The following is an 18,000-nucleotide window of genomic DNA, read 5'->3' as shown; positions in this document are numbered from 1 at the left end:
CACGCCACACTTACCAAGGTTAAACCTTTGGCTCTTCTAAAACGTGCCGCTGTTTTGCCAAACTCAACAGTTCGAACGGGAAGTGTCGACGTGTGGTACGACGAGTCCCTCGGAGGTGCGGCGGACCAGAGGAACCCGCTCAGGAAGATCTGCCGCTTCGCAAACTACTGCAACAACTGCTGGATGAATTCCACGCTGCAAGCTACACTTAACCTGAACGCGGTGCGGGAAAAGCTACCCAAGAATATCCAGCAGTTTGTGACTTTACTCTCGGAGATGCCGTCATTCGCCTGCCTCTACCTGAGCGCCCTGGAGAACCCGGGAGCATGCTTCACGGCGGCAGAACTAGGAGTGGTGTTGGCCGAGCTCTGCGACCGCGTCCCGGCGCTCATTTTGTACGAGACGAACGACGCGGTGGACCTGTTGGTGCCGCTCTTGTCGTGGTTCGACCAATGCGGGATCCAAACCGGCATCAAGGTACGCAACGTCCTCCGCTGCCCACAGTGCCACCGCACCAGATCGTCTGTCTCCAACTTCGGCAACATCGTCACATTGCCCAAACCGCTCAATGGCGAGACGCTGGCGGCGTTGATTAAGCGTGCCACGGGTGGGCGACGAAAGCGGTGCAAGGCATGCGGGCACAAAACTGTCCGCAAGCAGTTCTGGACCCTTCCGGACATTTTAACCTTCTTCATCAACCGGATATCCGGCGACGGATTTGTGAGTCACGACCGCCTCTATTCGCCAGAGCAGCTGGACATGGACGTGGACGAGAACACCAAGCAGACGTACCGCCTCGCCTCTGTCATTTGTCACACCGGTGGGGACCGTCATAGCGGACACTTTTGGTCCTACATTTTTTCTGACAACCTTACCATCGAAGCTAATGATACTTACTTGTCCTTTACAAACCGAGGTCCACCCGATAAGGTCTACAACAACGGTACCACTTATCTCTATGAAATTTAGAAATGAGATAACATCATGTATCACGACAAAGATTTTCTCGTAAATTGTACAAGACTAGTGCGTACCTCACATTGGGTTATAGTCAGTTCGCCTGGACGCAAAAATGTGTCGGTAGTATGAAGTGTCAATTAGTGTCCAGACACCCACCGCCAACAGGAATCAGTGGAATAAGTTTCTGCTGTCTAATCAGAAACTAGCTAGCAGCTGTTTTTCTTAGACAGGTTTTTGGTGAGTCACCAGTCAGCTACCGTCATTTTCTGTAAAATACCCTGTAACCCTGCTTAAATAAAGCTCATTTTGTTGAAGCTATTCCACAATTTCTGCCTTTTGTTTGGCTCTACCCGGTACTCCTGAATCTGGGAATGCTTTTCACAGTGGTGTAATGACTGGAGCCAGTTCTGTACCAGTGACAGGCTCTGAGTCCTGATTACATCTACTCGACAAATCATCAACATATCTTTTGTTCACAACCCAGGGTCCGCCTAATAACAATGGCACCACATATCTGTATGAAATTTACCCAAGAGAATATATATCAATACTATGTCACGATGAAATTGATCTTCCAGATAATGTGTACAACCCTACAACACGGTAGATTATGTTGTTTAGTCATTACCGCCGTTCATTGTGGAGACAAAACCTTACGAAACGTCAAGTGCCTAGACTCGTACTCATGTGTCAGTGGCAACTTAGTGCTTCCAAGTCAGATTCCGCTTACAGGTTTTTGTTTACAAGTGAGACCGGTGACGGTGAGTCACTAGTCAGCAAGCACCAAAGTACCCCATCAACTTTAAGCTTCTTATTTTCCGAATGTTCTCACACAGGGAGATGCTACCAGCAGGACTCAGTTTCCTCCATTTGTCTGGCTCAACTCAACCTGGAAAACCTGAGAATGCGTTTCACGGCAGCAGGAGTTGGATGAAAGGAGAGTCCCGGACCCACCGGAACAATTACACTTTGTTGTCTACCGATGACGTCACCATCGAGGCTAGTGTCGCCTACCAGGTATTTACTGACCTAGCTTAGCTGGATAATTCCCCAACAATAGTGCAATGTATCTCAATGGAACTTTTTTTTTTTTTTTTTTTTTTTTACAAAAATGGTACCACGTATCTATCTGTATGAAATTCAGCTACAAGATATATAGGAACATTGCCCCCTATCCTATAGAAAAGCTGTATAACAGTTATGTATTTCTGTGAAATTTAGCAACCATATAAGATTTACAAGAATGGCACTTCAACAACATCTAGCTACCGGATAAATTGAACGACAGCAGAACCACAAATCTGTACAAAATGTAGCCACCGCCAAGGCGATTGTAGTAGCTTTACAAAAGTTTGCAACAAGATTCAATATTCAACCATATCTGTAATGAAATCTTGTGACTGGATCAGGTAGACAAAAATGGTACATTGTATGTCTGCAAAATTTTGAAGTTCTGTGAAAATCCATTAAATAGACCCTAGTCATGTAAACCGTGATACAGTAGGGAATTACTATATTTGATTTATTTAGTATATGATGACATCATAACAGGCATTCGAATCACCTCAATGCCAGTCACCCAAATGAAAAGACTTCATAGCGCTTCAATTATACAGTACATATTTGGCCTGCAGATGGCAGCAGAGATCCGCTGTCATTTTCTCCCCCCCCCCTATTTGCTCTTTTCAGAGCACGATTCTTAATTACACCCCAAATATGACCAGTTTATGAATAATCTGGGGCTCATTTCAAGAATGCAGAAGGTAAAATGAAGCAAATTCATTCAAAACGCCCTCAAGGCTGATGACGTTGGTTGCAAATGAAGCAATTTTTGTGTTTTCGCCTGGAGTTCACTAACGTGAATTTTAAAAGCCACCACACACCACTGCATCTGTTTCATTTATATTTTATTCTCCATCTCACACACACACAATCTTTCAGACGCCCCTCTGATGGAATATTCTTTGAGAAAAAAAAAAAGCTAATCGCATGAGAGCTTGTCATGAACACAGGAACTATGATTAATTTCATGGACATATATATATATATATATATATATATATATATATATATATATATATATATATATATATATATATATATATATATATATATATATATATATACAGTATGAGACTCCGATGTCATCATGACCTCACCGTAGACCTGCCGTGCACCGGCGTCACTAAGCCAAAAATGGGGGCGTCTATTGAGGCGTTTGTTTGAGGAAACGCATGTGTGGAGTTGTTGTTTAGGTTTTCGTTCGTCCAGCGAGCCGCGGTGACTTTTTGACCAGGATGCCCCCCTGCAGACTGCGCAGCGAAAATTGGAGTGAAAGGTTGTCCATAAAATATGCATGTAACAGCAGGCGCTGCTGGCGTTGTGTTTGTGTGTAGATGTGTGCATGTGCGCTACACCAAGGGAAATGTGCAGAGGCCTAAACTTGAAAAAGAAAAAGAAAAAAAAAACAGAAGGAAAATGTATGCATGGCCATCATGACTCAAATGAATATGCAAAACATGTCAAGCACTGTTTTGCACGTTAATCATATGACATCATAATCGAGCGAATCACATCGGAGTAGAAATGAATCATATCGTCACTGAATCAAATTGTTTGAGAGAATTGTATCGCCTCGCAATTGGTGTGAATCATAATTTTGGAATGAATCATATCACTGTTGTAAGGCTCGTCTTGTCGCGGAACTGAATCGCAAATAATTCTTAATCGGAATCGTATTGTGCCATGTCGAGTTAATTGCTACAATACCTTTCATCATGATATTAAAATTGTATTGTATCCTAATTAAATGAAATAATTGGAATTGAAAAGAATCGTATCATTGAAATGATACGTATCACAAGGAAATTAAAATGAAGCGTATTTGAGTTGGAATGAATCGTATCACAACTGGAATGGATTGTATCATATTGTGAATTAATCGTATTGCAATTGGAGTACAATGAAGGATATCTCATCATAATTTCGAGTGAATTGTATGCAACATTATAAATAAGTCACTCATATTGGAATTGGGATGAACCGTTTCGTAAATTGAGTGAATGTTATCGTACCATCATATAAACGAATCATAATTGGACTGAATCATATCTAATCTCAGCGACTTATGGGATAAGTGTGATGAATTGTTCGCATCCGAGCTTCATAATTGGAGTGAATCGGATCACAATTGGAGTGAATCAGTGTAACATATCGTATCAAAATCTAATTGTAAAAAATGTATTGTATCTTATAATATCGTATTGTAATCAAGTGAACCATATCACATTTGCATTGTAAATGAAGTCTAATCCCTGTTGCAATGAATCGTACCATATGATAAATTGGAGTGAATTGTATCGTATTGTAATACCTCTAGATGAATGGAAAATCTATTAATGTAATTGAAATAAATCGGATCGTGATTGGTTTAAATCACATACATCATCTGATGTCATTCGTCATCATTGGGGTGTAATGCTTCACAAACTAATTGTGGGAATGCTTCAGCATTCCCACATATGTTATTGTGATTTTTATTCTCCACACTTTTTTTTTTTTTTTGCCGCGTAACAACTCCCACATAATACATCCAATTTACATTGTTCAAATTTCAACTAGCTTAAAAAATTCACGCCTTCCGGGGTATATATCGTCTGATTCCACATTACTAACAGTATTTGCACAATTTAACATTTAATATCAACTTTTCCCCATTCATTTTCAATGGGACACACATTGAACTTTTTCTAAGTATCACTTTACACGTGGCACAGTTGGTAAAGCGCATTGTCCAATAACCAGGAGGTTATAATTTCATAATTTATCTCTCAATTGGCTTCATAAGCATTCCCCATGCATTCAAATCTTAGCATTTAGCTTTAGCATTCAGCTTTCAGCATTCCCACGCAATTTCTACAGAAATTGCACTTAGTCTAGTTGGATGTAACAAATTGGCATTGGAATGAATCGTGTCACATCGTAATTGAAGTGAATTACGTTGTATCGTCGTTTTAGTGTAAAATATCGTATTATAATCGCTGTGAATCGTTTGTAATTGAGAGACTCCATTATACCACGAATGTACTGAATTGCAACTGGATTAAATCGGATTGTAAATCGTAATTGTAAGAAGATGGTGATGCACATCCTCCACATTCTCAGTGCTTCCACATTGCCTCCAGCATCTCAACAACAACAAAACAAAAACAAAGGGAGGACAGTGCTGCACTTTTTTTTTTTTGGGGGGGGGGAACATAAAAATAAGGCTGTGAAAAGTTTGCCTGTAGCCCCGCAGCAAAATCAAATAAAAATCAATCCAGCTGCCACAACGGCTGGGCATATTGCAAGCATGAGTTCGGCTCCAGGTTGCTTCCACTTCTTTGAAGAGGTTTTATCTACTTATTTGCCGACTTCAAGCCTTCGAAATGTGACAATTGGTCTTTTTTTTTCATATAGTAAAAATACACCTTGGAATGGTTAAATAGTAGTTTCGCAGAATGTCGCCTTTTTTTCTGTACTGCCTACCCCTTTTTTTCTTTTTCTTTTGGTGCTGGTTGCTAGGAGACAACAGTGTAGTGCCTAAAGGTTCCCAGTCCTACTTTTTATTTTATTTATTTTTTTCATTATTTTGTAACGGCTAGAATGTGGATTTTAAAAAAAACAAAACATGTTTGCAAAGCACAGCGTGATTTGGGCGGGCTGACAAAATAAAGAACAAAGAAGAAAATAATCTGGTAGAATCTTGGCAAGATGAGTCTTTAGTAAACATAATATTTTTATTTTTATGTTTTTTCTTCCCAGTGAACACTGAGGACAATCTCTAATGCACATAAACGTAAATATCAAAGAAAAATGTAGGTAATTTTAGTGATCTTAAGAGAATTTTTTTTTTTTTTTTGTAATCACCAAAGACAATTTATCCTTTATAACACACCTAACATGTTTTTCATTAGCGTTAATCTATGAGGTTTGTCAAACCTAATGTACATTTTTTATTAACATTGACGACAACCTGGGCTTTAGCAAAGCTATAATTGTCTTTTAGCAAACATCGAAGGACATTTTAGAGTGTTCTTTCAACTTATAAGATTTTTTTATTTTTATTTTTTTTCACCATCAGGAATGAGCATTAGCATTGTTAGTTAACATTTTAACTCTGGCTTGATTTCTGCTGAGGAATGTGTAGTAAACGTGCGGTCTGTTTGTTAGCAGCTAGTAAGCTAAGATAGCTCGAAGACTTCCATATAGCCTACAGCTAGTATATCCAGACACAAACAATTTCATGAATGACAATTTACACCATGAAAGTAGTGAACGACATACTTCAACCAAAAACAACATACCTTAAGTTAGCTTCCACTTCTATGTAGCTAGCGACTCCAAACGGCTGGTTTCAATGATTCACAGTAATGTAGTGTCCTACTCGAGACGTTTTTTGTGGCACTTGACATCTTTCCCAGCTTTTAACGAAAACGCTCGCCGAAAAGCAAACTCTCTACATTCATTTGTTATGGGATGTTTGCCCTCCGAGAGGCGCAGTGGGAGCTAAGCGGTGACGTCAGCTGGAAGGGTCTGTTATTAAACAGCTAAGGAGTTTAGCCTGCTAAGCTAACGACATCCATAAAATCCATCAGGGGTCACCCCGATGTGATCTTTGGGGAATAGAATTTTCATCTCCTGGGAGGGGTCGCCAAGGCCTAAAAATACAAAAAAGAAAAAGTCTGGCAGTGATCCAGTGGCCGTTTTTCATCTCTTGTGACTAGATGAATTGGGACTTGGGGGAACAAGCTCAGGTGTCGTGCTAAACCCTCAGAGGATTGGAGAACAAACTCGTGGTGGATGGAAGAAAACAAAGAGACCTCTGAGTACACTGCAGCTGGACTACAAGCAGATGGCATGTTTTTTGTAAACATCTAGGACAATTTTGAGTCTTCAATGTGAGGATAAGCGGTTCAGAAAACGGTTGGATGGATGAACCTACCACAAATTATCGGATTCTTAAGCCCGTTTCACACTGGTTGCGGAATGGACGCGGTGCGTTTTCCGGACGGCGGCCGTACGGACGCCGCAAGGATAGAACGCATTCAAGTGCGGAACGACTGCGGCGATGCGGAAGGTTTCCGCAAGCGTTCTATTTTTTCCAAAATTTACAGTCTTCGGTGACTCCAATGTAAAAGTTATTTCTATGAACAAAGCGGCTACAGATTGCGACAACATTGCTACATTAGCAACATTGTGCGCGAGCTTCTCGTTTCGCGGGTAAGTTAGCGCGTCAGCGATGGTGGACTCGTTTTGTCTTACATGGGAAAGTAAACTAAATGCGACGAGAGACAAGATTCCGTGCATTTTAACATCACCGCAGGCTAAATTATGGATGCTCCGAGCGCACGCCGCTTGGCTATCGCGCTAACAAGCGGCAGTTCGTGTCGAGTTTGATCTTTTGCTTCCGCGTTGGGTTGCAACTTTGGAGGCGGGGCTGTCAAACATCGAGACGTTTAACCAGACTTTAGCCGTCGCCGGAGATGGGGAAGTGACAAGGTACAAATACACTACTACCTTGACGTACTGTTAATTTGAACATGTTTTGTAACAGGTTTCTGATTTTCATCCGTTATAATAGTAACCAATGAATCCTTAGTCCATATATAGTAGCTGTTTAAAAAGTATTTACTATCATCTACCACATTTTTTTTTAAATGAATATTCAGCTTGTAACATGAATTTTAAGTTTATTCCTGCCCCGCTATTAATTTCATAATTAATTTATCAGGAGAAGTGGAATGACTCATTAGTTTCCCCCCTTTCGTCTGCGGAAATGGATATTTTCGCACCAAAAGAAAATGTCAACGTCAGCCTGTAGTTAACACACTTATCACATTTGGCGCGATTGATATTCCCTGGAGCCCAAATAGTTGATTTCAGACTGTTTGATATCTTTATTAAAACAAAGCAACACGTTTTTACGGCCACTGTACAGTCGAAGCTTGTGAACAAAAAGCAAACTGCAGTCATAAAAAACAGTAATGTATTATTCAGAGATTATGCAAATAGTACACAAGCTGCGGTAGAGTTTGTTGATCAAGAACAGAACAGCGCCAGACAATTTCCTCGGCAAAGCTTCAAGCCACGCGTGCTCTTTATTATTATTTTTAATTTTTTATTACCATATCACAACTGTTTATCTTCAAACGCCACTAAACCACTTTTCAATGAGTGCTACTGCAAATGTGGTCTTACGGCGTCAATACAGCATGATTAAAAAACAAAAAACAAAAAAGGTTTCAGGTTGTTGGCATCTGAATGAGTACGAGTGAAGTTAACGGCCAACCGCCGTGCCGCCAAAAGCTAAAAATAAAACGGGACTGGACGAGCATAACAAAGATCATGACGCTGCCAAGAAACAAACTCTCTTAGCTATATCAGGTAAAACTTTTAAGAGAACAACAACAGCAACAACAAAAAGAACAATCATGCATACTGCTACGTAGGAGTTGCAAAAGTTTCAAGGTTTCACATCGCTAACCGTAACTAGCACAGTCACATTCATATGCAAATTAATGTACAGTGAAGTAGTCTTCAGCAAAACAAATGAAAATGAGTCATTTTGTGTATTTTACGGGGGAGGAAAAAACTATTTTTAGATAATAAAAAAAAAAAACATTTTCCAGAACAAAATATATGTTTTCATAGCAATATTTTTAGTAAAAAATTTTTACCAACACAAAAGATGTTTTTTTTTAAATCCTTCTGAGAAAACCTCATAGCTTTTTACGTCTTTTTATTTATTTATTTATTTTTAATAAAAATGAAACTTTTGTATTTGTTTTTTAATTTTAAAGATTAAAAAGTCACAATATTATATTATTATATTGTTCTCTTATATATTTATTTTTTAAAAAGATGGCATTTTTACAAGCAAAAATGGGAAAACATTTGCAATATTATTTATTTTTTTACGTTTATATATTTACAAAATATACTGAAAATTTTCATGAAACTAAACCTGGTTTTTAATATTTTTTTAAAAATGTCTTTTCTTAGAAAAGTTTCAGTCTAACATTTTTAAAAAGAACAAAAGTATCGTTAAAAAAAATGAAGATAAATTATTTGTCTTTTCAAAAGAAGAAAATTATTTTAAGGAAAAAAACGATAAAAAATTTGGAAAGATACAATTTATTGATTTTTTTCAAGACCAATAAGCAGCATTTTAAAATTAAAAACTGTCAAAAAAATCAGATAAAAATGAGGAAAAAAAATTCGTATTTTTTAACTCACTTTTTTTTTTTTTTTTGCACTTCCCAATTTCATCCTAACAGTGGAAAGAGTTTTGAACCTATTTTTTGTTTTTGTTTTTTTAGGTTTGTAAGCATGTTAACCCATGAGTTAGCAAGCTAGCAGCTATCACCGAGGCATCACATCATGGAATGGGCTATATTTTTCACAGAAGAATTATTATAATTTTTTAAATTATAATTAAAAGAAAAAAATGTTTATTTTTTCTTTAAATGAATTGAGTACAATCCATTCATTGGTCATTACAAGTATTTTCATAGTTGAGGTTTACATCTGCGCACACGCTGAAAGCTCATTATCTCTTCGGAGTTGTCCCATTTTCACGTCTCCAACAGCAACAAAAGAGGAAGTTGAAAAAAAAAAAAAAAAAAAAATCTTTGTGAAGTCTCTCCTGGAGAAGAAGAAGAAAAAAAAAGGAGGCAGGCGGGATTGTGACCCAGATTTATTTCTTCATTGTCGGGAGGCGCTAATTCGCCATCTCGCGCGCGCCGCCAACATCCATCTTAATCGCTTTCTCACGCTGAACGCTGGCGCCCGGCGAACGAAGAAAATATGTTGAAGAAAATAGATTTTGTATCGACGTCGACGGCGCCAAAAGGTCGCTTTTCCGTCGTCTCTTTGCCGAAGCAATAAAAAACAGTTTCACAAAGTCTTTAATAAAAACCCACCAGAGAGCTACAGTGGATTAAAAAACCAAAGTCTTCACGCCCCTATTTAAATTCTAGGTTCAAAACTCTTCCCACTGTTAGGATGAAATTGGGAAGGACAAAAAAAAAGTGAGTTGCACAAGTGTGCACACCCTGATAACTTGGTATCTGGAAGTGTAAAAAAAAAAATCATATATATATATATATATATATATATATATATATATATGAAAAACACAACAACATCTTGTCGTGAGAGGAGCTCGGGGGATGTGCATCCCAAAAATACCGCCAACCTCCCAGAATCGTACGATTTTACTGGGGGAGCGGAGCGAGCGTTACCTTGAGGCGTTGCTAAATGGAGCGCCGCTTTTATCCCCCATCATCCGCAACGCAACTTTTATTTAGACGTTGGCGGCGGGGGGGGGGGGGGGGGGGGGGGTAAATAAGGCTGCCTGTGTTGCTTGCTTCCTCACTCACACGTGTGCTCGCTTCCACATAACATAGGTTTTATTTTCTTGCATGCCACGTGTCAAAAACGTGATGATACCTTGACGCTCCACTTTCAGATGAGCTAATAAAGTTGGATTCTTATCAAGTCTCAAGAAAAGTCACAATATTATATTATTGTACTATTATACATTTATTTATTTATTTTTTAAAGATGGCAGTTTTACAAGCAAAACAGGGAAAATATTTTAACATTGTATTTTTTTACGTTTATATATTTACAAATCTACATGAAAATAAATCTGTTTTTTTTTTGTTTTTTTAAAGGTATTTTTTTTTTTAGAAAATTTTCAAAAGAACAAAAGTGTCTTCTTAAAAAAAAACAAAAAAAGAAGAAGATTAAATTATTTGTCTTTTTAAAAGAAGAAAATTATTTTAAGGAAAAAAAAAGTCTTGTTTTCCAGAAAAAAAGAGTCAGAATTCTAAAAATAAGTTTTTTAAAATGAAACAGTAAAATAAATTATTTTACAAAATGAAACAGTAAAATAAATTATTTTACAAGTACTTGATTAAATTAAATAACTACTCAATTAATTACGTATAATCAAATTAACTAAGTAATAAATTGCGGGGTCATGTGTATGTTCTTTTAGCAAATACAAAGTAATTATCAAATTAAATAATATAATGAAATAATAAAATAAAATAAATACAATTTTGCCTGTCTGTCCACTTTCCAAAAGCAAAACAGATGACAATGATGATGTCATCCATGTTGTTATTCTCGTGGGTTTTTATCTCCGATTGTCATTTGCACGTGTGAAGACGCTCTCATTCTTCGGGGAGGCGACCAAGCTCAGAAATAACGCGACACATCATTACTTTTTTTTCCCCCTCCTTCTTTTTTCTTGTGTTCTTTTTTCGCACTCATCGCCAAGTGCAAATGCACAGAAGCGAGCAAGTGGTTGTATTTTTGGACGTGTCGACATGTCTGAAGATAGCATTGCACCTTTTACGGCAGGTGAGCGGTAGCCACAACGTGTCTTACATAGGTTGTATGTTGGAATGTATGTACGTTAACATGTTCATAAGATACCTGTAAATCAGCAGCTGTTCTTGATAAAGTAAAGGATTTCCTAAATAAGAAAGTTCTTCATAAATCGTGTTACCTCACATGTCATAATGTGCTAAAGTTTGGGGGCGTGTTCAGTATATAAAACAAATATAGACCCGATGAGTCACAGAATTACAGAAAAAAAAAGTGATTAAAATGATGAATAATGTTAGCTACAGAGTTCATTCATATGAACAGTAAGTTCAAATGAGGGTTGCTAACTGTCCCGTATTATCCGGGACGCCCCGTATTTTGGGCTAAATTGTTATGTCCTGAACGGGACCTCAAAAGTCCCGTAAAATAATTCTCAATTCTTACACGAAATGCAGCAAACGTCATCTTTGCCATTTTTGGACCACGGCTACTCCCGTAGGTTGACAAATAACAAGGAAGTTGCTCATAGCCGATAAAATGAGTCGCTGGGTGTGACATTGTGTGGAGACATTGCAAGGTAAGAGAGGCAACTAGAGAGAGAGAGAGAGAGAGAGAGAGAGAGAGAGAGAGAGAGAGAGAGAGGCACTTCCTGGTTTCCTCACAGCTTCATGTCGCCTACACTCTAAACGCCGATCTTAATACTTCGACTGCTAACGCATCAGCGGGAGCAATACAAGATGTATTCTCGTACTATTTATGAACAAATACTGCGAGAATTTAGCTTGCTGACAAGTTTCGCAATCAGCGCTTAACACAGTGAACCGCACTCTACGGGTCCTAGATCAGCTAAAACGGCAACGTCACGAAGCATGGCACCTATCAGCCAATCACAGGCATCAGGCATCACGTGCATTTGTTGTAGCGGCTTATACTGCGTAAGTGCCTAGAAAATAATGATTACAATAATGTGGAGTGTTGTCCGGTCGGTTAGGAAGAGAGAATGGATAAACCTGTAAGAAAGAAATGGAAAAAGTAAATTTGGTGAGTCATGCTCCTCTTTTGCATTTCTTTTTTTTTTTGCACCTGTTTTTTTTTTTTTTTTTTTTTTTTTTTGGTAAAGAGGCAAATTGTGGTTTCTTTGAGGTTTTGTATGAGCTTACATAATGATGGCCTGCAGTAAGGATTAAAGGGAATGTACAAACTTTGCGCATTTTGAATCTAATCAGAATATACACTGATTTCACACATCATGCTCACACCACCATGGTACCGTGCCGTGCACCTGTCCCTTATTTCGGGATGAGAAAGTTGGCAACTCTAGTTCAAAATGCATGTTTGTACGTTATCACAGTACTTGCAGGTTAACATACATACTGTTAATATACTGCTGTAAACATATACGTTAACAACCACATATGTACGCTGAGTGGCAAAGCCCCCCTAACTAGAAGACATTTTCCGAGCAGCCTGACTTGAGCAGAAGGAAGGAGGGCCAGAGGAGGACAGATGGCCGCCACGCTCCATATGGGCCCGCCACAGTGTGTGTGCCTAAACGCACGCACACTAACCACCAATCGCCAAAGCCTCTCCCGTGTTTGCTTATCGACTTCTTTATCCCACGTCACCAAACACATGCATGTAACACGCTGGTCTCAACACGCCTCAAACTAACCAAAACCACAAAAATACCTGACTGGCATCCAGTCAAACTCCAACCCGCGAGTCACTTGTCAAGAGCAGCTAGCTTACTACAAATAAATAGCACCTAGCATGGTACCTCTTCTCCAATCTACAATGATGCTTTTCTACAGGCACTAAAAATGTGTCTAGTACAGTTTTTTTGCGCACTTTCTCATACTATTCTAGTACTATTTCTGGTTTTAGTTATATTATTGTTTCTAATCAAATGTTCCCCAGCACACTAGCTTGCACACGTTAGCTTGAATAAAGATATTAATGAAGCAGGAGCTAGGTTGGGCAGAGTGGTGGTTGGGGGGCTTTTTGCGTGTGTAGCCACAAGCTAACAGCTAATTCCTATTATTACAAGCTAACTCATGTACTTCGCCCCCACGGCTAATGAGCTCCCAGCGGGCATGGTCATTTCGACACAAGGCTAGCGCACGTTAGCGCGTGCGTCCGCGTCGTCTCGGTTAGCTCTCGGAGATCCATTTGGATGCACTTAGGGACAATGAGCTTCCTCCACATCTGGGTCACTGTTCCTTCTCCTCATTAATTATTCATGAGACTATTTTTAGACACGCGCACTTCTTCTGTGGTTTTGGTTTTGCACGCGAGGCATCTTCATCCGTCGGTCCTCCAGGAGCAAAAACATCATGAATGTGCTGAGCTAGCCGGATGATTTCTGATCCAGGATGCGCGGATAATTAAATCCACGGCGGTGGTCCCCAGCTAGGGTGTCGGCTCTCAAGCTAACCTGAGCACAAATTTGCATCGCACATACTAACTACTAGACAGATGGGTGACTCTAAATTCTGGAGAGTTGGCAGCAAAGTTTCATGACTCGCCATAAAATAAAAATAAGGATAAAAATAAGTCTGTCCCTGAAGACAGTTTATCTTAGGTACACAAAATATGCAAGAAGCAATGCTGGTAAAAGACACAGGAAGTCTGCCATTTTCAAACCAGTTTCACTTAAAACGTGATATTTGGTGGGCATGTCTGTCATGAGTAGACCCACAAAAAAGTCTTAAGAAGTAATAATGGGAAAGATGCAAGAAGTCTGCAAATTTGGTTTGATGTGACAATTTAAGGGCTATTTATGGCATTTTCAATTGTCCTGTGAATACAAATACAAATGTATGCCAAATGTATCCATGTAACAACCTGAAATCTAATGGACACGTCGATCATGATTCGACCTACAACAAAGTCTCAAGGAGCCATACTTTAATATGCACAGTAAGTTTGCCATTTTGGTTTGAAATGACCATTTTCATGTTGTCAGAGTCACGTTGGCCATTTCCAGAGTCCTTCAAAGATAAACTTGTCTTCAACCCCTAAAGCCAATTTCATCCAGCAGCATGAAATGCTTTAGACTTGTCTGTCATGATTGGACCCACAAAAAAGTCTTAAAAGCCAGGCATGGAAAGACATAGGAAGTTTGCTATTTCGGTTTGTTGCAACAAGGGCTATTTACAGCATTTCCAAGGGTCCTATAAATGCAAAATTGTCCTCAGCCCCAAAGCCAGTTTCACATAACATGAACTCTAATGGACACGATAAGTCAGGTCCGAAAAGACATTTTGGTTTGAAGAGACTGAGTTTTTTTTTTTTTTTTTTCATTTCCTATTGATCCTTAAAAGACAAACTCCACTTGAAGATTTTGTCCGATTGCTACCAAATTTTAACCATCTATACTAGACAGATTGACACGAACTAAATAATTTCACATTTCTCCAATGCTTAACGGCCACAAAGCTCCTGATGATCCTGATCTTCATGGCGAGTGAGGGCACACTGCTGAAGTAATTACCGGACACGGTCAGGGTAATAAAAATGAGCCAACGATGAGCTAATGACAAGGCTCGCAATGCCTTCTCTGTCGGACACAAAAAAAAAAGAAAAAAAAAAAGAAAAAGGAAGTCTCCATTTCGATGAGGACACTGTATCTTACGGTTCATGTGTGGGGGTGTGATTGCGCATAATATTATCATAATTTCCACTGCAAAATCTTGATCTCTTATTCAAATGAAATGTGATTTCATTCGGATCCCAGATGAATAAATCAGTCTTCGGTGACATCCGGCAGCCAGACGAGAAACAAAACGGCGTGACGTAGGACAAATCTCATCCTCTAACGTCCGTACGTCCGTGAAGGATCTTCAGTCAAAAGTTGCATGTTGTGCAGTGCCAGTGACACATTTGTCTTTTGTTTTTTTTCTTCCTGCTGAACTCCACACAAAAAGAGAAATATGATACAATAGATTTACAGCCTGTTACCCTGCCAACGTGTTTTGACAGATCAGCGCTTTTTTTTTTTTCCTGGACCAATGGGAAGAAAGGAATCTTAAACGAGACACATTCATCTCCTGAGTGAGGGATGTTCCTTGCAGTGAGTCTCGACTTGAGAATCCAGTAGCAGATTCATGGGTTTTAACGCCGCTACTTAACCTCCTGAACCCTCGGGTACCTTGCAAGTGGTGGCGGTACGGCAAGATTCTGGCGAATACAGGGCCAATCTAACAGATACCAATATCAGTCATCAAACTGCTGAATCTGAATAATGGATTTTAAGTGTTTATGGGATTTTTCATTGCGCTGAATAATTAGCTCAACGCAACGTATCGATAAAATACCATTACAGTGTCAGTATCACTGATCCCAAGAGGGTCACAGTTTGGCTTTAGCCCCTGATGCTAGCTAGCTAGCTAGCTAGCTCCCTTGTAGGTAAACGAGCACCATGGGAGCTATCTAGGTAGCTAGCTAGCTAGCACCTGGGGCTAAAGCCAAACTGTGGCAGGGTTTTTACTTTCTGGACATGGATTTGTAAACCTCTTGGGATCAGTGATACTAAGTGTTTATGGGATTCTCATTGCGCTGAATAATTAGTTCAATGCAACATATCGATAAAATACCATTACAGTGTCAGTATCACTGATCCCAAGAGGTGACAAATCCATGTCCAGAAGGTAAAAACCCTGCCACAGTTTGGCTTTAGCCCCTGATGCTAGCTAGCTAGCTCCCTTGCAGGTAAACGAGCACCATAGGAGCTAGCTAGGGAGCTAGCTAGCTGCTAACAGCTGGGGCTAAAGCCAATCTGTGGCAGTGTTTTTACTTACTGGACCTGGATTTACCATTTCTGCCCCGGTACCAATACTACTCATCAAATGTCCCTATAGGCGGTTGTTCGCTCTTCAACCAAAATTCTAACATCAACACGTGGTCTAATTATGATTCGAGTTCAAGAGGCTAGCTGCACGGTCTTGTTGTGACATTTGTATTTGCCTAAAGCTTATCATCGTAGCAAAAATAATAATAATAATAATAATTGAAATGTTTCGGCGACCAGTGAACAACTTTACGCGACCACACGGGGCACATTCGCCGATATCAGCTATTAGACTTTTCCAACGAGGTGATGTTCCCGGTGGGGCTGAGCCTGACCTTTTGCAAATCTAAGTCGGACCGACAGGAAGTCGTGGTGATGTATCACCTTCGCGTCGCTTTGATGAAGGACACTGACCTTTTAAGACAAGAACAAATCCCACAAGAACCTTTCATTCCAGACAAGGCGGAGGTGTCCGAAATTTTTTTTTACACCGTTTTTAGTCAGGCGGGTTGTTAACGAGAGCAGTGATTTCCCAACCACTCATCCAGCGTTGCTTAATTGATCGGAAAAAGATTCTTTATTTACTACACATCATTTGTCTGTTCATCTATCCATGCCAGTGAAGTATAAGTGACAAGTACAATAATTACTTCCAATAAATAGATGGCAGAAAGTACAAAACTGTGAGTCCACCCTGCATAATATCGCCTTTAAAATCCCTGTTGAATTCAACAAGTATTAAATTTCAATATCTGCCGTCGTGATTGCGGAGAGTTCCGCGTCTCGCACCTCTGAATCTTGGTCAGAGCGCCAGATTGAATATCGATTATTTCAGGAACTCTGAAGCGGACAGCTGCTCCACCGGGGCCTTTGGCGTACAAAAAAACAAACACAAACGGATCATTTTCACAGCGGCCTTTCATTTTAGTCGGTGAGCACACTGTAAAAGCATTGTTGATGGCAAAGCAATGGTCAACAACATTTCTTCTTCTTTTTTCTTTTTGTGCACCAAGGACCAAAAAGCAATATTTTGACAGACCTGTAAAGATGTAGTTGTTGCAATTAGTGCACTTGATTCTCCCATCTTGGGCAAATGGGGAGACAACGATACTCTGAAAGCAATATTTTTTGTTGAGGCTCTGAAAAAAGCCCCAAAGCCTGGCATTTGAACTGGGGTGTTTAGACTATCAATATCCATGGTACATTATCGTTGTGATGTCATAGTAAATTGTATTTCTCACCCACAATGCATTCCACTGCATTGATTGTCCCTCCTGTGTGATCCTGGGCCAAGAAAAAAAAAAAAAAAAAAAAAAAAGTCGGGCAGCCTCACAACGTGCTGTGATATTTATATCCCAGCTGATATTAGACAGCATCCCCCACCCCCACCTCCCTGATCCCTAACGGGAGCTGCAGTAATGCCGGCCAGCACCCCCGGCCCGACTACACGGCTGATAAATGACGAGTGGACTGTTAAATGCACACAAATGGCTCTCGCGCAGAATAAAGGCAACATTTGAAATCAATCTTAGCCATCAATTACATGCTGTGTTTTTCTCATTCTGTTCTTAAAATGAGCATGCGATCATGATGAAGTTCTTTTAAACCCACGACCAATGCTAACTGGTTAAAAACAAAATGCTAGTACGCAAAACCAAAAAAACAAAACGCAAAGAGATTATGAGTGTATGAGTTAAAAAATGGCTCTAAACGATTACTCGATTATTAAAATAGTTGTCGATTAATTTGATGATCGATTACTTGTCGATTAATTTTAACAGCTCTAGTATGCTTGTTAGCTGAAAAAATTTTAGCTTAGTTAATCATCCATGACTCTACCTAATCTTAACCTGCAAAGCTACCAAGGCTAG

The 18,000-nt window shown here is 39.5% G+C and overlaps 1 protein-coding gene across 13 annotated transcripts in view; it reads left to right on the top strand.

Annotated features, from left to right (window-relative positions):
* Positions 1-18,000, top strand: part of LOC144002782 (uncharacterized) — a 98,683-nt gene that overhangs the window by 479 nt on the left and 80,204 nt on the right. For 12 of the 13 annotated variants that reach the window (XM_077498330.1, XM_077498329.1, XM_077498323.1 and 9 more), the window contains exons 2-3: positions 71-820; positions 1,797-1,977. In XM_077498330.1, the coding sequence (XP_077354456.1) occupies positions 71-820; positions 1,797-1,894 (848 nt within the window). In that variant the 3' untranslated portion in view covers positions 1,895-1,977. Of the gene's footprint in view, positions 1-70; positions 1,287-1,796; positions 1,978-18,000 lie in introns of those variants that run through there. The other variant, XM_077498319.1, reaches the window with a different exon arrangement.

The sequence above is a fragment of the Festucalex cinctus genome, chromosome 15, assembly GCF_051991245.1.
Source record: "Festucalex cinctus isolate MCC-2025b chromosome 15, RoL_Fcin_1.0, whole genome shotgun sequence".
Lineage (NCBI taxonomy): Eukaryota > Metazoa > Chordata > Actinopteri > Syngnathiformes > Syngnathidae > Festucalex > Festucalex cinctus.
The sequence above is the reverse complement of the archived record's forward strand: the minus strand, read 5'-3'. Positions and strand labels throughout refer to the sequence as shown.